Genomic DNA, 25,810 nt, shown 5'->3' on the forward strand with positions numbered 1-25,810 from the left:
CCGCTGCTCCGCGGCGGAACCGCCAGGGGGCGCCCAAGGGCAGAGGGGCGGCGGTACCACCGGGGGGCGCCCAAGGGCAGAGAGATCTCGATTGGCCCGACCCCTACCACGACGGCCAATGAGCGTCGCGCTTCTGTGCGGGGGAGGGAAGAGCCTGGCCAACGGTGGCGTTCGGGCGCGGCCGGCCGCCAATGAGCGGCGGCGGCGCCCGCCCCAGGTGGTGGCGGCGGGCCAATAAAGCGAAGCGGAGGGCGGACCTCGGTCGCGCGTCGGCCAATGGGAGTCGGGGGGCGGGGCGGAGTGGGGACCGTTCGAGGCCTGGCACGGACGGCGGAGCGCCGCGCAGGTGAGGGCTGAGGGGACCGCGGCGGCGGTTGGGGCGGGGGGGGGCCCGGCCGGACCTCGGGGGTCCCCGCCGCCCCCCGGGGCCTTTATGGTGGCTGCGGGCCCCGGGCAGCCCCCACCGTCCCATCAGGCCTCACCCCCGGGGGGGCCCGGCCCGGTCTGGGCAGCTTCTGCCCCCCCCCGCCCCAGCTCTTCCACAGGCCTCGCTGCCGGGGTCGGGGGTGAACGCGGGTCCGGTCCCCCGTCTGGTTCTAGTGGGGGGGGGGGGGGGGGAATTCAGGGAAGCACCCGCAGGGGAAGCGGGAGGTCGCCAGCAGGCCCCAGGGCAGCGCCAGGGCTGGGTGCGGGCGCCGGTGGGTAAAGGTCGCCTGACAGCCACGGGCCCGGTTACCCATTGACGGCAGAACCCGGCAGCCACCCGCGGGCCACCGACTGGGGACGTCACCAGCAAAACCGAAAGGCTTCTGGCCCCTGTTTCACTTCCTTGTGCCAGGTGAAGGGCTGCTCTCCCAGCTCCTGGGCCCCGGTGTGGGAGGCCCGGGTTGTTCTGCCGTGCTGGGAGCCAGCTGCCGTCTCCGCAGGGAGGACAGGCCCTGCCTGACGAAACTCGCTGTCACAGCCGCCTGCCACCCCGGGAGGAGGCTGTCCCACTCCTCTGTGGCCACCACACCCCAGGCAGAGACAGCTTCCCCATTGCGTTGTGCAACCCCTGTTGAGGCCATGGGGCAACAACCTCTGCTTCTGCCCCATCATGAGCTGTGAGGCCGAGCCAGGAGGTCCCCATCGGCACAGTGGCACCAGCCCAGTGACATCTGAGCTCTCGCTATCCCAGTGCTGGGATGAAACCAGTGCAGCCCTGGACAAGGAGAGCAGGCACAAGGGTCTCTGCTGGTGTAGCAGGAGGAGACCCCAAGCTCTTCCCTCCACTGGGGTCGCCGGTTGACAGCCCCACAGCCTGTGCCCCCTTGGGTCCTGTCTGCCCCAGCCTGTTCAGTCCCCTCCGCCCCTTTGGGGACAGGCGGCTTGTGCCACTTGCTGGGCTGGTTGGACTCCTGCAGGTGCCAGGGTAAACGGTACCAGCCGAACCGGCCGGACCAGAGGGTGGTGGAGGGGCCAAAGCAGGAAGGGGTGATGAGGAGGAGAAGGAGGAGGCCCTGCAGGGAGCCTTGCGCTGACAGAGCCTCCTCTGGGGATGTCATTACGGGCGCTAATAGTAGCCTGGCACAAAGACGCTTTCCAGCTGCCGGCAGCACTCCCGTGGGTTCGGGGCCTCCCCAGGGACAGCCCTGGTCTCGCAACAGCCTGCAACGCTTGCACCAGCTGAGCAAGGAGGGCTCCAGCACCTGGCCGGCGCAGAGCGCAGCAGATCCCGAGCAGCTCGCAGCTCCTGCCACTCGCTCCGCACGGGACAGGCAGGTCCTCGGCTCCCGCTGAGCTCCGTGTGGCAGGAGCTTTGGGAGCACAGGAGGGCTCCGGCATCCCCCTGACCCACCCACCTCCCCTCTTGCAGCTTGCACCCCTGCAAAGCGGCCGGTGGGCCCACTCCCAAGCCGGCACCATGAACGTCTTCGACCGAAACATCAACTTTGACGCCCTCTTCAAGTTCTCCCACATGTGAGTAATGCCTCAGGCAGGCTGGGCTGAAGCGGGGGGGCTCACAGGGGGCTGTGTCGGCCTCATCGCTGCCCCCTCGTCCGCAGCTCGGCCTCCACCCAGGAGCACCTGAAGAGGGTCTATGCCAGCTTTGCCCTCTGCATGTTCGTGGCGGCCGCAGGGGCCTACATCAACGTGGTAACCCACCTCTTCCAGGTGAGGGGCCTTTGGGGTGTCGCGGGTAGCCCCCGTGCTTGCACCCCCCCCACCCGTACCGCCCCGGCAAGGCGATGCCAGGCCCCCACTTGCCTCTCCCCCCACAGTTCAGCCTCCTGACCGGCTTGGGTGCTCTGGGGCTGATGATCTGGCTGACAGCCACCCCGCACAGCCGGGAGACGGAGCAGAAGAGGCTGGGGATGCTGGCTGGCTTCGCCTTCCTGACGGGTAGGTGGGCACCAGGGACCCTCCCGAGTCCCATGGGACCCTGAGCCCTGGGGAGGGGGGGCGAGGGCCCTGACCAGCTCCGAAATGGCTCCGGTGACACCCTGCTCTGTCCTTTTAGGCATCAACCTGGGGCCCCTCCTGCAGATGTGCATCTCCATCAACCCCAGGTAGGAGTATGACACCCCCCCCCCCTCCCAGCTGCCCCCCGCCACCCCCCAGGCCCCGTTCACCCTCTCTCCTCTCTCCTAGCATCATCCCCACTGCTTTTCTGGGTACCGCCACCATCTTCGCCTGCTTCTCGCTGAGTGCCCTGTATGCTCGGCGCCGCAGCTTCCTCTACCTGGGAGGTGAGAGGGGCCGGAGGGGGGACACCCACGGGAGCTGGGGGCTCCCTGCATGGGGTGGGGGGCACCCCACGGGTGGGCCAGGGCCAGGCCTCACTCCCTGCCCTCTCCTCACAGGTTTCCTGCTCTCTGGCCTCACCCTGATGCTTCTCTCCTCTGTGGTTAATGCCTTCGTGGGATCCACTTGGCTCTTCACGGTGAGTCTCCTCCCGTCTGCCAGGACCCCGCAGAGGACGGACAGACATCAGCTCGCAGTAGTGATGCCAACACGGGACTGTCCATCATCTAACATCCCCTCTCCATCCCGCAGGCCAATCTCTACCTGGGGCTGATGGTCATGTGTGGCTTCGTGCTCTTCGACACGCAGCTCATCATCGAGAAGGCGGAGAGCGGGGACAAGGATTACATCTGGTGGGTGCCGGGGACAGGGACGGGGTCGGGGAACGGGACAGGACGGGCCCCCCTGAACACATCCCTCCCTCCCTGCAGGCACTGCGTCGATCTCTTCCTCGATTTCGTCGACATCTTCCGGGAGCTCCTGATGATCCTGGGCATGACTGAGGTGGGTGATGGTCCCCGGGGTGTGGCTTGGGGGGGGTGGGACAGGAGCCACGGACCTGGCAGTGACCGGCCACCTCTCCTCTTGCAGAAGAAGAAGAAGGAGAAGAAGTGAAGCAGCTCCAGGCTGAGGTGGAGCTGTCCCCGTCCGGTCCCTGTCCCCACCCTGACCTGTCCCTTCTCTGATTCATTAAAGGGGTTGCGCTTTGCTGCCGATGAAAAGCAGCGCAGAAGCTTTCGCACCTTGTGGGTTTTTCTCTTGTTTAGCTTTTCTTTGATTAGAAACTGGCCAATTTGCGGATCCTGCTGGAGTTCGGCTCCCCCCTCCAACCCCTCCTCAGCCCAGCTTCCCGCCCCACCTTGCCCAGAGCCCACGTCCCTCTGCGTTATCGCTGACACGTGAGCTTTCTGTAGAGGTTTCTCCCCGGCCCCACGGGCAACACATGCCCGCCATGCCCTTGTACTGACAGCTGGGGCATTATCCCCCCACCCGGGCTGCTCTGGGCTGCCCCTATGCCAGCCCAATGTGGGGTGGCAGGACCCTCTGAAGCCAAACTCAATGGAGGAGCCTCTCCTTTAGCACCAGTGCCAAGAAATACAACGGAAAAGAAAACGATCCGCTGGGTGAGCCGTCCGGTGGGGCCACGGGGACGACGTATTTTGATTCCGAGCTCTCCCAATCCCACTGTCGCCTCTCTTTGTACACCGGGACGATTCAATAAAACGCTCAAGACTTGAACCTCTCTGTCCCCTCCCTCCCTCCCTCCCGTGGGCAGGATGTGGCCAATGCAGAGACGACAGCGGCTCCAAAATAACATATATAAATAAACCGGGGGAGGGCGGCTTTATTGAATTAAAAACCCGGCGGTGGGGGCTGTACACTGCGATAGCACCATCGGAGAGAGCCGGGCATAGGGGGGGGGGAACAGGACAGTTGGGACCCCCCCCACACCCTAGATTGGGAATGGGGGCAAGGGGGGCGGAAGACGTGCGAGTGCGGCCAGTGGAGGGGGGGGGCGCTTAACCCTGGCTGCCGCAGGAGGAGAGGCTGTCATACAGAGAGTCACTGAGCGACTCGGAGTGCTCCAGCCCTGGGGGGCCGTGCCCCCCATCCCGTGACTGGGCCTCCGTGCTGCCCTCATCCCCCACGTCCGAGGCACTGGGCGTCCGGCTGCTGCTGGCGCTCAGGGCTGGGGGCAGTGGCGGGGGGGCCTCCGGGGACGCCCCTCGACACCCTGCTGGGCTGCAGACGGGGGCCTGGGGAGGGACAGCACGGTGAGGGGGTGCTCCCTGTGGCTCCCCCCCCCCAACTCCCTGCCAGTGCTAATTACACCCCAGGGCTGGTGAGGTGGTCCCACAGCCCACCTCCTCTGTGGCCCCCCTCCCTCCCCTTACCAGTGCGGGACGGTGCAGCCCCTCCAGCCCCCCAGGAGGGCAGAGGAAGGGGTCGGCGGTGCCGCAGGCTTTGGCATTGGGGAAGGTCCAGTTCTTGCTCTGCTGGATGCGCCGCGGCTTCCCGGCATCGTCACCAGCATCTGCAGGGAAAATGGCGAAGGGGGGGGGGGGTGTCAGTGCTGACCTGCAGGGTCTCCCCCAGCAACCCCCCACCTCCCTGCCGGGGTGCCAAGCCCCCATCGCACCCTTGCGTGAGCATGGGTGCACACCCGGCACCATTGGTGGGGTCTTGCATGCCCCCAGCACATAGCATGGTGGGACACTGACCTTGGGGACCGGTGTGGTGGCCTTGCGGGCCTGGGGGTGCTGGGGGGCGGCACGCCGGGGCGCTCCGGTGTTTGCCGGCCACCAGCAGCTCCTCCGCGCTGGGCACTTCCCGCTCCAGCGTCCGGGCCTTGCGCGGCACTTTGGTGATGGCGGGCGGCCGCGCCGGCACAGCACCGGGCAGTGGCTCGGGGCGGCCTCGTGGTTTGGGGGTGCTCTTGGCGGGGACCCCTCCATAGTCAGGGGGCGGGAAGGTCCCAATCCCACTGTCCAGTGTCCGCGTCAGTGACCCGCAGGCTGCTGGCACAAGGGGAGGCATCAGGGCTGGGGGGGGGGGGGGGGGTCCACTCCAGTGCCCCCCTCCCTGCCATGTGTCATCCCCCCAGCACCCCCTTACTGGCAAAGTGCTGCGACGTCCCGGACTCGGACAAACTCTCATCCGATGGCAATTCATCCCGGAGTCCCACGTCTGGCACCTGGGGCGGGGGATGCAGAGGGTGAGCAGCTGCGAGGGTCCCCCCTCAAAACAGGGGGTATGCAGCTGCCGGTGGTGATGGGGGCGGGGGGGTTGTCTTTACCTTGTCAGGGGGCTCTTGCAGATGGCCCACGATGCCATTGCGGGGCAGGCGGCAGAGCCGGGGGTCTTTGGTGTCGGGGGGGACCCGGCGGAGGTCACAGAGCTCCCGCTTGCGCTCCAGGCGGCTCTCGTAGGGCACGTCCTTCCCGTCCACCCTGGGGACAACGCCGCATCAGGGCAGTCGGGGCGGGGGGGGCGAGGATGCACCCACCACCCTCATTCCCCCACCCATCCCCAAGGGTCCCTGGGCCACCACTGACCTGTCGAGCAGCTGCTGCATGAAGGTTTCGGCCGTCACCTCCTGGTACATCACCGGGAGATGGCCGGGACCTCGGGGGGGTCCGCGCGGTCGCCCCTTCTCCAGCGCCAACCCCTGCAAGAAGGCGTGCTCCTCCCGCAGCGCCTTGCGCAGATCCTCCGCCTTCTCCATCAGCTTCGAGATGTTGAGGCTTTCGGCTTCCAGCTTGCGGGCGGCCAACTTGACCTCCCGGCGTAGGGGAGCCGGCGTCCCGGCCCACTCCCGGCCACGGCTGCCATCGCCGCGACGGCTCAGAGCCGGCAACTTGCTACGGCGCAACCCAAACCAGCTGGCCAAACCGCCGGCAGCCTTCCCCTTGGCTTCTCCCGCCGGTGCCCGCTCCTGCCCCTGCAGCCGCAGCACGTTCTCCTCGATGCCCTTCATCACCTTCTCCTCGATGGCCGAGTGCCCGGCGGCACCCGGCGGCGGCCCCGTGCCGGGGGGCTCGGGGGCCGGTGGTGTTTTGTGGGGGACCCCCGCCGCCTTGGCTCCCGCCGGCTCCTCGCCCCGCGGCGTCCCGGTTTTGCCGGCGCCTGCCTTGGTGGGCAGCTTGGTGGGGCTGCCGTGAGGGCTGCGGGCAGCTTTGGCGGGGGGTGCCGGGGGGGCCCGCGGTGGGGTCCTGCCACCGGCGGGTCGCCCCTTGCCCCCTGCCTTGCCGGGCTCACCCATGGAGCCAGAGGAGTAGCACCGGGCCAGGGGCTCCCCGCCATGCGCCGGCTCGGGGTGCTTCAGGCTGCCCCCCAAACTCCCCCGGGGAGGGGGTCGCGGCTCAGCCCCGTGGCCCCGCTCAGGCCGCCCTGGGCCAGGGGGCTCGCGGCCCTCAGCCCCCCGCAGCTTGCCCAGGGCGGCCAAACGCTCCTTGAAGGGCAAGTAGCCTGGCTCCGGGGGCTTCTTGCCGGGGCGACGGGAGGGGGCCGAGCCCCCCGTGCCACGGCGGGTGCTGGGGGGGGAGGCAGCCACCCGTTCCCCACTGGCGGGGGGTCCTGGTGGCCCAGGGGGCTGCTCAGCTGCCTCATAGGCACGGGGTGGGGGGAAGGCGGGGGGCTCGGGGGAGCCGGGCTCTGGGGGGGCGTCGGGGGAGGCACGGCGGCTGAATGCCGGTGAGGCCTCGGGGTTGCCGCCGCGGCAGGGGATCTTGGAGGCACGGGCGAGCTGGGGGCTGAGGCGCAGCGCCCCGGGGGGGGGAGGAAGCTTGAGGACCTTGGGGGGGGAGGGCAGAGGGTTGGGGCCCCCCCCAGGCGAGAGCAGGGCGAAGCCCCCCTCGGGGCTCTCCTCGCCTGGGGCGTAGAGCCCCAGGAAAGCGGGGTGCTCACCGCACCGCTGCCGGGGGGGTCCCCCGGGGGCTTCGCCGTTGCGCCGGCAGCAGCCCCCCTCGCCCCGCAGCAGCCGCTCGGCCAAGGCGCTGAGCAGGGCCCCCCGCGGCGGTGCAGCCTCCTCGGGCGAGGAGCAGGGGCTGCCCTCAGCACCCCGCCATCCCCCGGCAGCCCTCGGCCCCCGCAGCGGGCAGGGGGGCCAGCCCGGGGCGGCACAGGGCTCCGGGGAGCCGGGGGAGGCCAGGGGGGGCCCCAGCAGCGGGTCCGTCTCCTCCAGCTTGCGCAGGACCTCCAGGATTTGGGCTTTCTTCTTGAAGAAGGGGGAGAGGGCATCCAGGGGGGCAGCGCCGGGGCTGAGCCCAGGGCTACCCGACGGCACCGACGGGGTCACCTGCGGGGTCCGTGCACTGTCACCCCACAGGCACCCGGTGCTGATCCCCACAGCACCACGGTGGGGCTGGGAGAGGGGGACGCGCTGGGGACACCACGGGAGGAGTGGGAGAGGGATGCAATGGGATTTGGGATGGGGATGTAACGGGGTTGGGGACGGGGATGCTGGGGGCAAAGGGGTTTGGAGCTGGGGGCATCACAGGCAGAGGAGCTCAGAAAGGGGGATGCCACGGACCCGGAGAGGTGGTCACCACAGGCGCAGGGAGAGGGACACCGTGGGCAGACAGGCTTGGAAAGGGCAATATCATGGGCTCAGGGATGGGGACACCACAGACCCAGGGAGGGGGATAGAGAAGAGGACACCAGGGGCCCGGAAAGTGGGGTACCACAGGCTTGGGGACACCACAGGCTTGGAAAAGGCAATAGCATGAGCTTAGGGAGGGGGAATGCCACAGCCTGGAGAGGGGGACACCAGGGCAGTGGGGTTTGGAGATGCTGGTACTCACCTCTGGCAGGGGGATGCAGCGGCTGGGGGGCAGCGGGGGGGGCGGCTGCTCTGCAATGCCTGGCTGGGGGCTGGCTGGGGCATCCAGGGGCACCGGCACTGGGTGCAGCGGCAGCTGGAGAGGAGGAAGACGCCAGGTTAAGCTTTTGAGGGGGCTCTGCCCTGCGACCCGCCCCCCCCCCCCCCCCAGCACTGACACAGCCGCAGCCGCACCTGGGGCAAGGATCCAGCCGAGAGCTGCAGCTTCTGCTGGAAGAGGTCGCTCAGCGCCTGGTTCTGGCGCTCGAGGTCGAAGACCCGTTTCTTCAACTTGATGCACTCCTCGCGCAGGTCCTGGCCGGGGCGGGGGGGGGGCATCAGCCAGGACCTCCCCAGCCCCCCACTGCCCCCCCCCTGAGCCCCTCTGACACCCACCTTCTGGTTGAGCAGTGCTTGCACCACGTGGTTGGCGACCTGCAGAGCAGAGGAGGGGGGGGCCTGGGTGGGGTGCGAGGGCACACGCAGCCCCGTACCCGGGCACACGCGTGTGCACACGTGTCCCATGTGCTCTCCCCATCCCCAGTACCTCATCCAGGCAGCGCTCGTACGTCTCCCGCTGGTTCTCGTTGGCCTGGGCCAGGGCCGAGTTCTCCGCCTGGGGACAGAGCGGGGACGGCTCAGGGGACATGGTGGGGTGTCCAGGGCACCAAGGGGACCCCTCCTCTGCCTGGTGGGACCCAGGGCCGTATACGGAGGGACAGGGCTGCCCTAGGAGCTGTGGCACATAAGGGCCACGGACGGCAGGAAAGTGCTGCCCCTCCATCGTGGCATCTGGGCTGCTGGCTCCGTGGCACGGGCCACGGCTACCTCAAAGCACCAACTCCACGGTGGCAGTGGCCACGGCTTCATGGTGGCAGCGGCCACGGTTGCCCCGTGGCACCAACCACCGCTGCCCAAAGGCAATGGCCACGGATGCCTTGGTGGCCCTAGTGTCTGGTGGCCATCGGCTGCCCAACGGCACCAGCCAGAGCTGCTCGGTGGTCCCGGCTCTCGGTTGCCCCATCTCCCAGCCCCCACTGTACCTCCAGCTCCCGCAGCCGCTGCAGCAGCTCATGGCTGGTGTCCGTCTCGCCGAGCACCGTGGGGTTCCCGTCTCCCGGCACCTCGGCCACGCTCTCCGACATCGCTGGCTGCAGGGGGACAGGCGTCAGGTCGGGGTCCCCGCTGACCCCTAGCCCATGTCCCCCTGGCCCGTGGCACTGCCAGGCCCTAGGCAGCGTGGACCCTCCTTACCTCGCTCGGGATGTCCCCAGCCCCGTCCCTCCGTAGTGTCACCTGCAAGGGAGAACGGGGCTGAGAAAGGGAACCCCGAGCCCACCGGCACCGGCACCCAGAGCCACAGGGACCCCTCCTGCAGCCCAGCCACCCTTGCCCCTTCCCGGGGTGTGCACGGACCCTGGGACCCGTGCCGGTCCCGGAGCACCGGAATACACAGCACCCCCGGGACCGGGACCGGGACCAGCCCCGGGGCACCAGGATGTACAGCACCCCCGGGGGCTGGCACCGGCCCCGGGGGCACGAGAATACGCAGCACCCGGTACACAGGACCCCCGGGGGTGCAGAACGGGCCTCCCCCCCCCCCCCCGGCGCCGCACAGGGCGTCGTCCCCCGGTACCGGTGCCTCCCCTCACCGCTCACCCCGTGCACGCCGGAACAGGGGCCGACCCCGACCACCGGCCCCGCTCCGGGCCCGGACCCGGACCCCCCCCCCCCCACCTCCGTCCTCCGCCGCGAACCCGCCCCCGCCGCTCACTCACGCCCGGGGTTCCCGGCGGCGGCTGCGCTGCCGCCTCCCGTCCCCGTTCAACGCGGTCCCGGGGCCGGTTCCGGCGGCGACGGTGGCTTCATCCCGGCCCGGCCCGGCCGCGCTATTGTTGGGAGGCGGCGGCGGCCCGGCTCCGCCTTCCCGCCGCGGCCGGGGAGGAGCCGGGGCCGCCGCCGCCCCCGGTGCGCGGCTCCGCCAGCGCCAGCCCCGGGTAGGGAGTACCGGAGAGCCGGCACGGTGAGGGGGAGGGGGGGGAACCGGGGGCACCGGGGGACCCCTGGAAGAGGCGGCACCGGAATACCGGGCATCCCGGGAGAGGGAGCACCGGGCAGCCCCGGGGGTATAGGGCACCCCACGGAGAGGGACCCCCTTGGGGCACCCAGCAACCTTTGGAGAGGGACCCCCCCCCACCTCACCCCCCAGGAGCCTGGGCACCCTCCGGGGAGGCCACCGGGGTTCCAGGCACGGAGCCGTGCCGTGGCCCCAGGCCGTGGCCTTCACCCTGCACCCCACGAGCTGGGCAAGGATTGGGGTTCACATGGGGCCACACGGTCCCGGCTCAACCGGACCCCCACGGTGACAATGCCCGGCACCCCGGCAGGAGGGTTTGGCAGCACGGGGCGGGGGGACGACAACAGAGGGGTCTGGGGGTGATGGAGGCAGCGAGGCCAGGAGGGAGGCCGCTGGAAACAGGCGAGGTCGGGGGCCGTACAGTGGTCAACAACCCTGTCCCCCACCGGGGACCCTGCACTGCTGCACCGTGGGTGGGAGCGCTGGGGGCCACCGGACGGCCCCGGAGCAAACTCTGCCACCTTCTCCCACCCAACGCAACGAGAGCGGCAAAAATAACCGGAGTTCCAGTATTTACAACCCTGTTTGGGCACAGAGAGGGGCTGTGGGATGTTTTTCACGTCCCCACCAAAGCCCCCAGCCAGCCGTCCCCAACCCGATGGGCTGCGTGACCTTGGCCACGCACCTCGAGACCCCGCCGGCCCTGCGCACACCAGCACCGTGCACCCTTGCCGGCACACGTGGCCGGACCTCACCGTGTTATCCCTGTCACCCCCGCAAGCCCACGGGGCCGGCAGCAAACCCAAGCAGGTCCCCGGGGTGGTCCGTGGTACCCGTGGGTGCGTGGGCCCCCCTCGTGCTGCCCCCGGCGCAGGAAACGGCCCCGGGGCCGGCGGCTCCGGCTGCGTCACGGGGGGAAGTGAGGCTCTGTCTGGAGGGGAAGAGAAGCCCACAGCTCCCCCCCCCCCCCCCCCCTCCAGGTCCTGCCGGCGGGGGACAGCCGGGGGGGCCCCGACAGATGGACGGCGTGGCCATCCCCTCCCCCAGCATGGGGCCCCGCAGGGGCAGCATGAGGGTCCCTGTGGGGAGGGGGACACAGCTCCAGCAGAGCCAGGGGCACCCGGAGTCCATGGCCCCCCTCCCTGGTCCTCCCAGCCACTTGCACCCGCTGTCCCAGGCAGCGTGGGGACACGGCACGTGCCCAAACCACGCGGCCGTGGACACGCCAGCGCGGCAGGGAACGGTCCCCTGTACCCAGGCCACGGTCCCCCAGCGTGGCCGCGATGGCCTGGCCTTGGCCTGCCCCACGTTAGGGTCCTACCCCAAGTCTGGGGACATGGGGTGACAGCCCTGAGTGTCCCCCAACTCTGCTGGGCTGCAGGGGCTGGCGGTTCCTGGGGCAGCCAGGATGCACTGGGGACAGCGGGGACAGCCCAGATGCACTTGGGGACAGCAAGGACAGCCTGGGGACAGCCGGGCTACACTGGGAATGTGCTGGAGAAACAGCCTTGGGGTAGCAGGGACACATCGAGGACAACTGGGACTCACCAGGGACACGTACCAGGGACAGCCAGGATGCAGTGGGGACACTGGGGACATGCCAGGGACAGCCAGGATGCAGTGGGGACACTGGGGACAGTCAGGATGCAGTGGGGAGAGCAAAGACACGACAGGGGACAGCTGGGATGTTCGAGGGACAGTGGGGACCAGCGGGTGGGATGGAGGACAGTGGGGGACACACCAGGGACAGCCAGGATGCACTGGGGACACTGGGGACACACCGGGACACAGTGGGGAGAGAGCCTGGATGTACCAGGGGATGGTGGGGACACACTGGGGACAGCAGGGACGGCCCGGGGACAGGCGGGATGAGCTGGGGACACATGGGATGTTCTGGGGACAACAGCCCGGGGACAGCCAGGATGCACCGGGGGGGAGCACCGGGGCCAGCCGGGATGCACCGGGGACTTACGGGGAAGGGGAGGTGGGGGGTGGTGACCGGGCGGGTCGCCCCGTGCCCCCCGCGGCACGTTCCGCTGCACGGCGGCAACGGGGGCCACCCCCCGCTCCGCACCGCGGGGCTACCGGTGCCCCCCCCCCGCCCCGAGCTGCGGCCCGACTTCCCTGGGGACTCCCACGCCGTCGCCCCCCGCCCGCCCTCCCGCCGCAGACACGGCCGGACTCACCGGGGACTACGGCGGGGAGGCGGCGGAGGCGGCGAGGGGCGGCATGGCCGTGGCCGGGACCGGCACCGGGGCCGGGGCCGGGGCTGGCCCGGCGGCGGCAGCGGCGGTGATGTCATGGCTCCACCGGGCCGGCTCCGCCCTGCGCCCCCGCCGCCGCCAATCCGCGCCCGGGGGCGGTGGGATCCCGGAGCGGCGGGTGTCCCGGTGCTGCCGCCGCATCCCTTCCCCGGGGCAGGGCTCGGGCTCGGGCTCCCCCCTCACCCCCCACCCCGGTGTCTCCCCCCCCACCGCGATCCCCGGAACTGCCCCACAGGGACCCGGTGGCCCCCCCCCCCTCCCAACCCCCAACCGGGATACAGCACCGAGCAGGCTGAACCCCGCTGCCCTGGGCCGGAACCGGTCCGGCCCGCACGGGCTCGGTGGGTGTCGTCCCCCCCCCAACCCCGCTGCAGCCGTTGAGGTCTTGTGCAAAGGACTGAAATAAGGGAGTGAGCCCCAAAGGTGGGGGCCCCCAGGGGTAGCAGGATCGGAGGTTTGGGAGCAGAGGGGCCACCCCCTCCCCAGGAGGGTGTTCATCACCCCAAGGCAGTCCCGAACCCCCCCGGGACAGCACCAGCTGCTCCGTCGTTCAGCTCTTCCACCCCCCACCACCACACAAGACAGGGACACACGGCACCCACCTCCATCACTTTATTGTGGGGGTTACCCGCAGGATGGAAACCTCCTCCCCCGACTGACAACGTTACAGGGCCCACAGCTCTCCCCTGGCCTCGGAACCCCCTCTCAGGGGGGGTAATATGAGACACAGACCATTCCTTACAGCAAAGGACCCCAAAACCCCGGTGAACATGGAAAGCAGCTCTGCCCTTTCCCCGAGTTCCTCTGTGGCTTCTCCCCTGGCCAGCCTGGCAGCCACAGGGCTCCCCACCGTGAGGGCAGGCCAGGTGGGGGGAAAGAGGGTCCGGGGTTTCAGCCCCCACTGCTCCAGGAATCACCCCTGCAGAGGAACTGGAGCTACGGTTCAGCCCCATGCTGGGTGAGGATGCCAGCGCCTGCAGGTTTCCACACACGTCCCACCAACAGGCTCCACCGTGACTCGGCACGAGCGAGGATTCGCAAAGGAGCGTAGAGATGCTGCGTGCAGCCAGTCTCAGCTCACGGACCCCGGGTCCAGGCTCCCGTTGGCAGCTGCTCCACGGGTCTGGGTGGAGGTGGCCGCTTCCTCCGGCCGTCTGTCGTCCCTGGGCCCCAGCCGGCATGCTGCCAGCGGCAGGTGACTCTGCTGGGGACAGAAAAGGGATGGTGGGCTGGCTGCAGCGGGACTTGCCTGGGCAGAGGCGAGGGCAAGCCCAGGCTGTTGTCGCTCCCACACGAATTGGTCGTTCCACGGGGATGGGAGCGCCAACAGACTGGGAGACGTTTCCTCTGGGCTCCTGCTTGAAACCAACGGCTACAGCAAACCGGTGGTCTTCATTCAGGGCCTGGGGGGGAAGTGTGTGCTCCAGGGTTGGGGTACCCCCACCCCAACACTTGGCTCCCACCAGGGGAGAGGCACTGCAGGGATTCCTCGACTGCAGGGACAGCGTTGGAGGGGTGACAGGGGATGCAGGGTGGGACATCTGAGGACATCTCCAAAGATGACGCCCTGCGGGCACGTCCAGAGCAAGCCACAGGCTCCGGGCAGGACACAAGAGGAGCAAATTGCAAGTGAAAAATGAGACTCAAAAGAAGCAAAAAGCAGAAGTCCTTTGCCCAGAAGATGACAGCTCCCCTCAAAATCCCCAGATGGGAGAAAATGGGCTTCCCACAGCCAGTAGTCCCCAGCCTGTGAGACATCTCCACCACGTCCCAGACAGCTCCTGCGACACCCGTCCCACGCACAGGAAGAGGGTGGCACCGAGCCACCCACGGAGAAGAGGCGACTGCTCGTCCTCCACCACTCCCCCGGGGACAGGCTCTGGCTGCCACCCCCTCAACACTTCTAACATCATCCAGACCGTGGGCGTAGCACTGGTCCAAACTCCTGCTGCATGGGAGAGCAACCACCCAGGGCCTGGCTGCATGTCTGGAGGGCAAACGGGGACTTCTCCTCCCCTCCCCGGGGAAGACACATCCTCCAGAGCCCTGAGGGCTGTGGTTCAGCCAGAGCAAGAGCTATGCTACTGCTGGAAGCCCCTGGTGCTCTCCCAGTTGTACCTGCACAGGCAGCTCGGCTGGAGGCTCGGTGGCCGGGGAGAAGATGTGAGCAGAGGAGCTCCCTCTGTCCGTTGGCGCCGTCTGCAGAGGGAGACCTGGGTGGGAAGGCTCCTCCAGGGCCAGTATGTCTATGGGGGCCTCGGCAACATCTCTAAGGGACTGATCGAGGGCCACAGAAGGATCAAAGAGCAGAGGGGATGGAGGACACTGCATGCCATCACCCACCACGTCCAGGTCCTAGGAGAGAAAACATTGGGAGCAGCTCATCAGCAGGAGGAGTCCCGAGGAGCCCTGTGGGAAACAGAAGCATGAGTCCCCACAGCCCTTCTCTGCTACCCTCTTGAGCAGAGGGGCAGGAGCAGGCAGGCTGTTTCACTGCTTTCTGGGCACAGGAAGAAGAAGGCAGAGCAGCAGGCACCATGCACCCAGGACCTCCAGCCTCGGGAGCCAGAAAGACAACTACAGGAGCCTCCTCCTCCAGAAATGGTGTGATTCAGGCTGGCAGTGCTGCACTCCCTCTGAAAACAAGGTGTGGGGCACAAGGTCCAGAGCCCAGTGTGATGTGTTGCCCCAGAAGCACCCCCGCAGCAGCCAGGAGGGTCCAATCCTGCCTTCCTGAGGACACCCGGAGCAGTCACCCCTCTCCCAGGATTTCACGCAACCCTCTTTGCTTGCCCTGACAACATATTGGGAGTGGACAGCCTCTGGCTTACTCCTCCATCCGCCCTGCTCGCTGCCGTCTGCTGCGTGCGTGGATAACCCTGCTGACGTGAGAGGCTGGGATTTCTGCAAAGCTATTGTTAGAGGACTGGATTTGTTTTGGCTTTGGAGGGCGTTTGACATCAAGGCGAGATGCCTGCAACTCATGAGTGGCACTCTACCAGCCTAGCGTGACGCGAGATAAAACACAGATGCCCTACACAGCCATACACTGCCACAGCTCCAAATCCCTCCACGCTGAGGACAGAGGGCTCTCAGGGAGTCTGCAGTTCCCATCTATGCACAGCTCAGGGTACAGGGCAGGAGCAAGGCACCTGGGTTCCTGCCTGAAGCACCTGAAACCCCACATGGAGCAGGTGACCCTCTCAAAGGACAGGCTCGGGGAGAAACAGTTACGTTTTTCACTTCTGACCTGAAAAAAAATCACCTCCCACAAAGGCTGTTTTCACAGAGAGTGAGCGGTGTGCCGGCTCTGTCCCGGAGGAAGGCCAGGATCTGGTCCAATGTCCACTGAAGGCAGAGAGTGTTCCCTCGACCCTGGGGGTGCTGGGCCCAGCCTGACCCCAGAGCAGCAGCAGTTGCTCTCCTGTGTTAACACTGTGGCTGCTGCCATGCCCTGGACTCCACAGCTGCTGGCAATCCCTCCTCCATCAACAAACTCTAAAGTGGTTGAGATTTGCCTCCTGATAGCAGCGCTCAAGAATCTTGGGGGCACCCAAATACTAAAGCAAGTGACACCTCATTCAGAGGACCAGCTCCAAATGACCATGGTATTTTTTTGATTAAACAAATTTCAAAGGATTTTAAGCATGTAGGCTTAACATACATGCAGGACATCAGAATAATCTGGGGATTAAAATCCTCATGAATTCCTCATGGGAGAGTAGATGGGGGAAAAAAAAAAATCCTCTTTTTAAAAAGCCCCTAAATACGGATTTAAATGAGAGCACAGCCCTTCTGAAGGAGCAGTAACCAGCCCTACAGAAACAAACATCTCCCAAACCTTTCATGTTCCTGTGTGTTTTTCAAAAGACTGTCCTTCTCCAAGACAGCAAGAATGAAAATAACTCTACATTATCTGTGCCGGGGAGGCAGTGCTTTACATGACATCCACCCATGCTCCACTTGGGGAGCTGCGGGTCTGCTGCACTGCAGCCCGCTCCCCAGGTACTTCAGTGTGACTTCATGGCATAAAATAAAACCAGAAACATTTGGGGAAGCTTTTCTGCAGGGCACCTTCCTTGCACACCACGGCCTAAAGCACACTGCACAACTTACATCGCTGAACTCCAGGGGCAAGCTCTCCGTGGGCTGGAGCTCAGCAGCACTCAAGTACAGATCTGTGGGGGCAGCTTCCAGCTCCTCAGGGACAGCCAGCACCTGCTCGGGTACGTACATCTGCGGAGGCAAACGGAGGTGGAGCGGGCAGCACGGATCCTCCGAGAGGCTCACGGGCACTGGCTTGTTGCAGGGCACTTCCTCAGAGCCTTGACATGGTTTGAACAGAGTCTGATTAGCATCCTGACAGATGTCTGGGAAGATGCGGTCAAGGGAAACCTGCATGGCAGACAAGCTACAGACACACATCCAGAGGCATAAATGCTCCTCACACACCCAGCCACCCTCCAGCAAACAGTGTTAAAACCCCCATGTTTCTCCAAGGTCAGGAGTCCAGACCCCAGAGTTGCATCCTGACTGCCCAGCGATGTGGGCCAATGTTACTTGCACGATGGAAAACAAGGACAACAGCAACAGCTTCCCAGTGGGGGCTGGGAGATGTAGTTGGATCCCTTTAAAGCACTACTCGCAGATCCTCAGATGGAAGATATTACAAATGCACAGGCTTACTTTTATTTGCAGACATCCATTTAAGAGGCATCTGCACAAAGCCTTAACATCTAACACGCAGCGGAGATACGAGCACACACAATGCTTTTTCCACAGCCAGGAGTTTAGTTCCGGTATTTCTATCTTCCCAGTGCATTTTCCTTCCCAATGGAAAACCTATTCCTGCCAGAGGTGTAAATGGGATTTCCTGCCTTTAATCACAAACAGAAACCCTGCTCCAATTGCATCGCACTTGCAGAGCAATCCACCAGCAGAGACTAGCTACAGACCAAATCCCATCCTCGTCCAAGAGCCCTGCGAAACTACAGACGGACCCACCGCTGAGGCTGCATGAGGGTCTTCATAAACAATGTTTTACTGATAGTCATGAAGTTTCTACTTACTGCTGCAAGGAACAGTGGAGATTATGTCACCAAGTGAGCAGTGAGGCACAATCTCCATGCAAGTGACAATCTGGAGTTGGGGCCAAAGCAGATTTCAGGTGTGGATCATGTCTTTCACATCAGATACCTCAATATCAAACCCACCCAAGTAACTGCCCAGCCATTCTCGATGTTTGTGGAGTTCACGCCGTGGTTTCCTCCTCACACAGCGCAGCATGTAAGGGAGAGTAGAAAAGCTCCTGAACTTCCAAACCCACGTGAACTGGCAAAAGGTACCAATTTTAACCCAGTTTCTTAAGCTGTCACGGTTTCAGATTTATCCTTTCCTCCTCTCCTCCCTGCACTAAGGCAGCTGTGAAGGCACCGATACGATTTCCCAGCAGGCTGTGGAGAGCCCATAATCTGTGCTAGCAGCAACGGTACAGAGCCCAGCCCAGAGGAGCCAGATCTCTCAGACACCCGAGGGCAGATGTGGTGAGGAAAGCGTCTCTGTATGAACAGCAGGGTGGGGAAGCCAGATTTTAATCTCTCTGAATGACTCCCAGATCAAGCACTGACTTTATTGGTAGCCAAAAAGCATGGATTGCCAAGATGACAAAATCACACGCTCCACCTGGAGCCCAACAGCCCAGCTGGGTTCGGCCCCTTTAATGCATTGTCACAAACAATCCAGCTCCTGAAAAGCAAACAAAGCCCAAGAGCCTCCCAACAATGCACAAAGCAGAGCAGACTGCAGATGTTATCAGCTCAGCAGGGCTAACCAAAGTAAAATCTTGTTTGTGTCAGTGAAAGTCAGCTGACAGCTCAGACATAAGGAAATCAAACCTCGCTTTTTCCACTCCCTTCTCGGCCTGCCCTGCTCAAAGCGAGCCAGCTGCAAACAGCAACTTGCTCAAACCGTTTTAAAGGTATCTACCCTGTCTTTATTTTGAAGTATATGGTCACTAGAGAGAAACAAAGGCAGCTTCCTACTCCCTGCGCATAGCTGGAGTCAAGTCTGCCAACTTCAGTAACAAAACAAAAAGCTCAAAACAAAATGAAGAGCTCATCCTCCCCCTGGCTGCCAGCTCTGCTCTGGGACCCAGCACCGGAGCTTCTCCTGACTCACACCAGCAACAGCTGCTAACACAGCTCCGACACAATCCAAACCTGCTCCTGGACACATCCACCCAATCCCGCCTAGACAAGAGCTGTGCAGATGAACCCAGGGCAATGCTCTGTTTGCAGATCCCATGTTGGGGCAATGATCCCTGAGCTGGGGGGATCCCAGTGGAAATTTCAGTGCTGGCTCTCAAAGAGCCAAGGCTGTTTCGGGAAATCAAACAGCTCAAGGCTGTTCACACACATGTGCGAACCTTTCAAGGGATCAAAGGAGACTGAGCTGGTCCATGGCAGCCCCAAACAGGCTAGGAACTACTCCCTCATTCAGATCCTCCCAAAAAAAAAAAAATCACTAAGCACATGCTTCAGCAGTCAGATACCCCTTCTGACAGACATTCCTCACAGCTGGACTCATACCAAGAGCTCACAGACCCTGCTCAGGTCAGCTGTTGGCACTCAGCACTGGTAGCCAAGAAGAGAGCAGACTTGCTTCTACCCTCCCTCAATATGGCCAGAAATTAGCTCATGCCTCCCTCAGGTTTCGTGAGGTTCCCCTGTCACTTCCAAGTGAACTGGCCACCCCATTCGGATGCTCTGGATCGGCCAACATACTGCAGGAAGGCTGCAGCGGGACCTGCCTGGGCACAGCTGAGGGCAAGCCCAGCCTTTTGTCACTCCCACACGAATTGGTCGTTCCACGGGGACGGGAGCGCCAGCAGACCGGGAGACGTTTCCTCTGGGCTCCTGCTTGAAACCAACGGCTACAGCAAACCGATGGCCTTGATTTAGGGCCAAAGAGAAAAAAGGAGGATCAGACACACTTCAAACTGCCAGCAAACAGTCAGGAGCGCAGCCCAAGGCAGCACAGGCAGATCAAAGGATACGCGTAAGGCAGTGCCTGGTCATCGGGAGGGACTGGTTCGAGCATCGGACATCGTCGACAAAGGCCAAGCACCTCTGGCTGGAGCGGGTGGTGTGCGCCTGCAAGTCCAAGAAAAGAGCTCAGAGCAGCACCAGAGAGTTGTCCAGCTCTGTTCCAGAGAAACCCCCTTGGCTATACAACACTTGCATCCTGCTTTCAAAACATGCCAAGACCAAACTCTCAGTTCCACTCCAGCAGAGCCTAGCTCCTCATTACATCTTTCTCATTCAAGCTTTTATTAAACAGAGTTGAGATAATAAGGCACGACTCAATTTCAATAGGAAGAACTTCACCTCAGAAGTATGTCTCCAAGAATGAGGTCTCTCAGACCTACCTTCCAACTTTCAGAAGTCAGTTAATGAAATGCTTTGAATTTTAAGTTATAAAGAAATGGCTGCACATAGGTTCAAATTTAGGATCACACATAATGCGAGGCGCCTGCCTTTTGGTCCCCATAGGTCTAGGAGGGGTCTGGGTTTCACCACCATAAGGAGGTTTTTTCCACACATTTTTCAGTCATGAAATTCAGGCCACCTCATACTGAGCCCTCCCTTTCAAAAGAGAAAATTCTCCAACCCCATGCTTGAACTTCTGCAGTTTTGATGCCCATTTAAAGTGACCCTAGGAACCACCAATGTTTCAGCCAACGTATGGATACCGAGGATGGTGGCTGGGACCAGACCTCTATGTCCTTGCAGAAAGGGTGTTACAAGGAGCAATCCAGCAGGGCCAGAGCAGAGCCGGCCTGGGACCACTTCCAGGAAGGGACGAGAGGAGAAACCCAGCTTCCAAGCGAGGCTATAACTCCAGCCGGACCCAGTCCCCGAGCTGCTGACACACCTGCTGGGCAGCGCCATCGGTCGCCAGCATCCTGCGCTCCTTCAGCTGCCGGTGGAGCAGGGCCTCCACGCCATAGCGCTGCCGGTAGCGGCGCAGGCACTTCAGGCGCTTCAGGTTCTCACGCTCCTTGGCCATCAGCCCCTCCGGGCCTGTCAGAAGGCTGCTGCCTGCAGGGAGTGAGGGAGGGGTCAGAAAATACCACCCCACCTGCCACGTCCTTCCAATTTTTTTGGTACCGAGAGCCAAAATCAGCTGTCGAGAGCTCCAACAGCTGACTAATGGCACAGATGTCAACGCGCAGAGCGAACGAGCAGTAAGAGTTGCATGTATAAACAGGAAGCACATCTTTGAGTTACACAAGAAGATGACAAAGCAGATTCCATCCCGAAATTTATCCCAACTTCTCTGTGCACATGAGGAGCACTTGGGCCAACAGAATATTTTTAAAACATCTTTTAAAATAATTTGGCCACTCAAAAGTCTATTGCGATTTCTGCAGGCAGCATAGGAGTTTGTCAAATTTCAGCTTGCCCCTGTGCACATTCTGGAAGCTTCCCGTAAGCACTCCCAGCTGTAATTACAGGGCAACGCTGGGGATCTGCTTTTCTATTACTGGTTTGCTAAAAAGAGTTTTACAAAATTGTTATGTACCAAACTTTCAGTTATTTTTACTTGGGACCAAGCTGCATTATGCCATTTTCCAGGATGAGCTATTATAAGACTATGCTAGAGAAAGCATTCTTTACACTGCAATACTTGCAACCAGTTATACAACCCAGTTCTGCCTCTGCTAAACTACAAACTCCTGCCTCCAAGAGCATGTTCTGTACAGGGAGAATTTCAACCGAGGCAGAAGAGCTTTTGCAAAGGAAAGCTGCATCTGTGCTAAGGAGGAATATGTCATTACAGCAGTACCGGTGTAACTACTGAAACAAACTTCTGCTGATACAGACAGGACCTTACAGATGAATAATTTTTTTGTTTATAAAACCAAAAACAGGAAATCCCATACAAAAAAAGAACTTTTGTCTCAGAATTAACTTTGTAGTCTCATTTCCTGACAACACTGCAAACTTTGAAGAGCAAAGAAATCCGGCAACCTTTCTAACCCAAATGATACCAATCTCTGGGCATGAGGCCAGACACAGAAATACCTTCTCTAACCGAGTTTCAGGCCTACAGTAATTTTCACCCGTACTGAGAAACCACTGCTCTGAAATCTGCTTCTACAAAGGCAAAACCCACGTTTTTGGGGTTTTTTTTAAATGTAGAGTTCTGGATGTGCTTTAGAAAAGTGCTGTGCCCTCAGCCAGAGGAATACAGATCAGTGACTACCTGTACCAGTACTTGCCTATGGCTTCATGCTCTCCCTTACGGCTGTGCAGGTATCGGCGCTTCTTCTCCTTCAGAAGGTGCTGGAGCCGTTTGAACTGGTCAATATAGAGAGACTGCAGGCGAATCAGCTTCTCTCGCATGATCAAAGCCACCTCCTCAGCTGTGTATACACCAGCATGCCTGAAAAACACCCACCCAAACAGGGTGAAGTTTGTAAGGGTCCCTCGGGGCTATTCTCCTGACCAAATGACACAGACCTTATCAGAAACATGGGCTGAGCCGGGCTAGATTATACAGATCAATGGGTATGAGCAGAAACAACGAGTTTATGCAGTTTTTTTAAGTTAAGAGATCACCCAGGGACTGCTGCTGAATGGACCACTCCACACTGAAAGAGGATGACCATCAGATACTTCTCAGAAGAACCATCAGGTCCAAGACTTGCGAGCATTCATGCCTAACAACTCACCAAGGCATAAAGTCCATTATCATCACATCTTTAACATAACTGCCATCTCCTCTGGTACAACACTGAGCTCAGAACGCTCCGCACGCTGCACATGCGTAAGCGGCCGACAGCCACCAGCACCCAACTTACTTCAAGGGATCCTCCTGGTCACTATCGATGCTGTCAGCCTCGCTGTCTGGGTCCCCTCGCCACGTCTGGTCCACTGTGATAGGGTCCTGCTCACCATCACTCCAGCTGTCCTCATCTGAAAAGACAAGTCACCCTCAGTGGTAGGACACTGTCCTACATCCTAGGACAGGACAGCTCGGCTCCACAGCTGCACAGAGGTGAACTTGCTCTGCCTCTTTCCAAGAGTGACTTCTCCCCAGCACAGTGTGAGCAAGGGACATGGAACAACAGGAAACCCACCAGCTCAGCATGGCCAAAATACACAGCTCCTGTGGAGTGACACTCCTGCCTACCCAGGAACCATGAACTGCTGGCTGGCCCCAACGAGTGACCCTGCAAGATGGGAAGCTCAGCACTGAGCCAGCATTTGACAGGCACCGCTAGAGACTAACCCAGCAAAGAGGGAAGCTAGCTAACATTTCTACTCTGTGAATGCAAGGGAATAAAACCAGCAGGATTTTGGTCTGGCAGTGTGACTTGACTACAGTCAGTAGGGTTTGCAGGACACAATTTTTTACTCACAGACCCCTGGGATTCTTGACATTTCCACACAAAACTGAGAAATCCAGGTCCTCTCTCACCAGTTTTTGCTTTCAATTCTTACCTAGGATCCGACTGGCTTCGCTGCGGCTGCTCTCTGCAGTCTGAGAGCCCAGCTCTGTTTTGGCATAAGAGCTAAGCTGGCAAAGGAGAGTCTCGCTTACAGGCCCAGGACTGGACTTCTTCATCTGAGCTTGGAGTGCCAGAGCGTTTCTACGGGCATGCTCCGCACAGAACGACGCACTGCAGGAATAAACCACAAGCTTGTTACAACTCCAAGCCCTCAGCCGGCAAAACAAACAAGCGATACAGTGAGAAACACTCCCTGGCACCTGGAAAGCACATCCCCTCCACAGCTCTCTCACAGAGAGAGCTGCTGGCTGCAGGTACAGCTCGGAAATGCCAGAGAGCCCCGGGTGGCTCGCAGACCACACACACCACTGCTGAAATGCCACCTCTGGCACTGGAGTTGGCAGCCACATGGCACAGCAGCAGGGTGAGAAAAGAGCTTTTTACATAAAGTCACTGAGGTGAGCTCTTCTGCTTCCAAATATCCACACTAGACTCTCAGTTTCCACGCAGAGCACGCTGGCTCACATCAGATGGATCCTTTTTATCGCAGAGGAACCAAGGGCAGAATGAAGACTACCAGTGTCCACATCCCCGTAACCTCCGAGAATGAAATGCAGGTCAATGCGCCCGTAAGGGAAACTGTGCTCTGCTGATGTGCTTAGTGAATGTCAGTAACTGTTCTAGTTCCTTCCATCCATAGCAGTCAAGACATTTTATACGCATCAGAGAACAAGAAGCACAACCAGGTCATCAAGGCCACGTAATACACGACCAGAATATCTGTGCTGAGGATCATCCGTAAGTACAGACAGCGGCAAGTTAAATTTGCTGGGCTGAGCAGAGGTATGGCACCGCATGGGCACACATACAGCTCTTACAAAGGACCTGGACCGCTGCAGCCACCTTCTGATGGCAGAAGGCAGCAGCCCAACAGTCCTGCAGGACCAAGATGACTCCGTGCAGTGTCCACCACTTACAGAGTCTTTTTCTAGCTTAAAAACGCTTCAGAAAGAGAGTGCCACTTGTCTGAGTTAATGTAAATGCAGCAGCTGAATCAGGAGAAGGACCTTCTCCTGCCCATTTTAATTCTATATGCTATAGAACTGGAGAACCAAGAGACAGTGGTACTCACCCATCTTTCTTCTCTGGTTTGGGCGCAGCGTTGGGACACCGCTTTCCATTCTTTGTTGAAACATAACTGCACTGCTTGAAAGGGGCACTCCTGTCTTCAAGAATGTGCTTAATACAAAACTCCTGCCCCTCCAGCCGCGGCTGGGAGCACTGGCGGTGGGTGAAGGCACAGGACAGAGGCTCCTGTGGCCGCGGCACAGGAGTGAGGCGTCCTCGGCTTGATGGCAAAACATGGATCCGAATTCTGTTCATACCAACACCTGCTTGAGAGATGCAGACCAGTTAAAAGAATGAAACAAACTACTGATAAAAAGAAAGAGCAGCAGTATCTGCTAACACCTGCTAATACATCTGAATAAAACTTTGACCCCCCTGAACAGGCAAAAGATGAAGCTGCTCCTATAGAACCAGTTTCTTCCAATGCCTGAGGAAACTTTTAGCTTTGCAGCAACCCCATTTCTGCACAGAATGAAATACCTCTCACTCACCTGAGCTACCAAGCAGTAACATCCATGACAAGGTGCAGGCACAAGCGCTGCTGCCTGGCAGCATTGTGGCCAGTGGGAGGATATATGTCCCAGAAATACCTCTCTACCCCCATCACCCCAGTACAGGACCCTTTCCTCCCAGCGCACGAATCCCACAGCTCCACACCCTCCTAGGGTACAACGCTCCCTTCCATACACAGCCCACCAACCCCATAATGCCCAATACAAACCCCATCCCTTCATAGCATCATCTGTCGTGTCCCCCCACAACCCACAACCTCTTCCTTAGCAGGAACGATCTCCCAACCCTCCCGCCCGCCCCCCCCGCCATGCTTCCCACAGACGCATTGCTCACCTCCCCCCCCACCGTGCACAGCTCACCAACTCCACAGCGCCCAGTACAGGATCCCTCCTGCCCAGTGCGGCACCAGTGCAGGATCGCCTCCTCCCAGTACCCCCACCCGCACCGTGGCTCCTTCTCCCGGTGCCCATCCCTGCTCCCGGTACAGTCCCTCTCCCCCCACGCACGTGCTCCACCACCCAGCCCCGCGCCCAGGTCCCACGCATGCGCAGTCGCGCCGCCCGGCTGCGCCGGTGCCGCCATTTTGTCCGCGGGCAGCGGGCGTGAGGGGCGCTCCCGAAAGGAGTCCAGGCAGCGCTACCGGAGCGGTGGGTGCATGGAATACCGCCCCCCCCGGTCGGTGCGGGGTGGAGGGGCCCCAGGACAACGCGCAGATATCGCGGTGACGGGCTGCGCAGACCCCGCCGAGGGCAGGCGGCGCAGCCGCCATCTTACCTCGCTGCCGCCCCGGCCTCCTTGCTGCCTCGCCGTCCGCCCGCCCAGCTACCTCATTGGCCCGCCCGCCCGCCAGTCCGCGGCGGGCGCGGGGGCGATACCGCAAGCGGTTGGCCGAGCCCGCCGTCATTTCGCAGGGACCGGCCACGCCCCCAGGAGTCACGTGAGGGTGCGGCGGCGGGAAGCCGACACGCGGGCGCGGCGGGACCGGAGGCGTCTGCGCGTTTGCGAGCCCCGAGCGAGGGCGCCGGGTTGTGCTGTGGCTCCGGGAAGGCAGAAGCTCCCGGTAGCCCCGGGGACACCGGCTTGGTCCCAGGGCATCAGCCAGGGGACAAGAGCAACCCCCCCGGGCTCTATCCGGTCCCCTCCCGGTTTCCCGGGACAGCAGAAGACCGACATTGCTCCCCACTGATTAACGGAGAGGGCAGAACAAG

At 62.0% G+C, this 25,810-nt stretch overlaps 3 protein-coding genes and 2 non-coding genes across 13 annotated transcripts; 1 reads left to right on the forward strand and 4 right to left on the reverse strand.

Annotated features, from left to right (window-relative positions):
- The first annotated feature begins 274 nt into the window (after window positions 1-274).
- On the forward strand, window positions 275-4,023 carry TMBIM6 (transmembrane BAX inhibitor motif containing 6). The gene is made up of 10 exons (XM_049819124.1): window positions 275-346; window positions 1,856-1,959; window positions 2,046-2,154; window positions 2,262-2,382; window positions 2,501-2,549; window positions 2,632-2,729; window positions 2,844-2,923; window positions 3,037-3,137; window positions 3,216-3,288; window positions 3,376-4,023. The coding sequence occupies exons 2-10, from the start codon at window positions 1,904-1,906 to the stop codon at window positions 3,397-3,399; spliced, it is 711 nt and encodes a 236-aa protein (XP_049675081.1). The 5' UTR covers window positions 275-346; window positions 1,856-1,903; the 3' UTR covers window positions 3,400-4,023.
- A 119-nt stretch (window positions 4,024-4,142) lies between these two features.
- Window positions 4,143-12,486, reverse strand: NCKAP5L (NCK associated protein 5 like). Of its 3 annotated transcripts, none has more exons than XM_049819142.1 (13): window positions 9,883-9,958; window positions 9,359-9,400; window positions 9,148-9,255; window positions 8,652-8,720; window positions 8,501-8,539; window positions 8,300-8,419; window positions 8,088-8,201; window positions 5,841-7,582; window positions 5,582-5,735; window positions 5,401-5,479; window positions 5,007-5,303; window positions 4,680-4,819; window positions 4,143-4,541 (listed from the first exon to the last, which is right to left on the reverse strand). In XM_049819142.1, exons 3-13 carry the CDS (start codon window positions 9,247-9,249, stop codon window positions 4,305-4,307), a joined length of 3,093 nt encoding a protein of 1,030 aa, XP_049675099.1. In that variant the 5' UTR covers window positions 9,250-9,255; window positions 9,359-9,400; window positions 9,883-9,958; the 3' UTR covers window positions 4,143-4,304. The 3 variants fall into 3 exon arrangements, with proteins under 3 accessions (XP_049675099.1, XP_049675098.1, XP_049675097.1); XM_049819141.1 differs by lacking the exon at window positions 9,883-9,958 and adding an exon at window positions 12,368-12,486 and having other exon boundaries at window positions 4,144-4,541; XM_049819140.1 differs by lacking the exon at window positions 9,883-9,958 and adding an exon at window positions 10,937-11,653 and having other exon boundaries at window positions 4,145-4,541; window positions 5,007-5,300.
- Window positions 12,487-13,042: 556 nt separating this feature from the next.
- Window positions 13,043-25,429, reverse strand: KANSL2 (KAT8 regulatory NSL complex subunit 2). 7 transcript variants are annotated; one of them, XM_049819007.1, is made up of 10 exons: window positions 25,377-25,429; window positions 24,094-24,352; window positions 22,954-23,132; window positions 22,311-22,425; window positions 21,725-21,892; window positions 20,378-20,540; window positions 19,500-19,596; window positions 16,562-16,815; window positions 14,564-14,800; window positions 13,043-13,649 (listed from the first exon to the last, which is right to left on the reverse strand). In XM_049819007.1, exons 2-10 carry the CDS (start codon window positions 24,342-24,344, stop codon window positions 13,518-13,520), a joined length of 1,596 nt encoding a protein of 531 aa, XP_049674964.1. In that variant the 5' UTR covers window positions 24,345-24,352; window positions 25,377-25,429; the 3' UTR covers window positions 13,043-13,517. The 7 variants fall into 7 exon arrangements, with proteins under 7 accessions (XP_049674964.1, XP_049674966.1, XP_049674961.1 ...); XM_049819009.1 differs by having other exon boundaries at window positions 24,094-24,355; window positions 25,377-25,412; XM_049819004.1 differs by lacking the exon at window positions 25,377-25,429 and adding an exon at window positions 24,962-25,087.
- Window positions 13,723-13,851, reverse strand: LOC126046790 (small nucleolar RNA SNORA2/SNORA34 family). The gene has a single exon (XR_007508425.1). It is a non-coding gene; the product is annotated as a small nucleolar RNA SNORA2/SNORA34 family (small nucleolar RNA).
- Window positions 19,282-19,410, reverse strand: LOC126046791 (small nucleolar RNA SNORA2/SNORA34 family). The gene has a single exon (XR_007508426.1). It is a non-coding gene; the product is annotated as a small nucleolar RNA SNORA2/SNORA34 family (small nucleolar RNA).
- Window positions 25,430-25,810: the final 381 nt, after the last annotated feature.

Source organism: Accipiter gentilis, chromosome 16 (assembly GCF_929443795.1).
Source record: "Accipiter gentilis chromosome 16, bAccGen1.1, whole genome shotgun sequence".
Lineage (NCBI taxonomy): Eukaryota > Metazoa > Chordata > Aves > Accipitriformes > Accipitridae > Astur > Astur gentilis.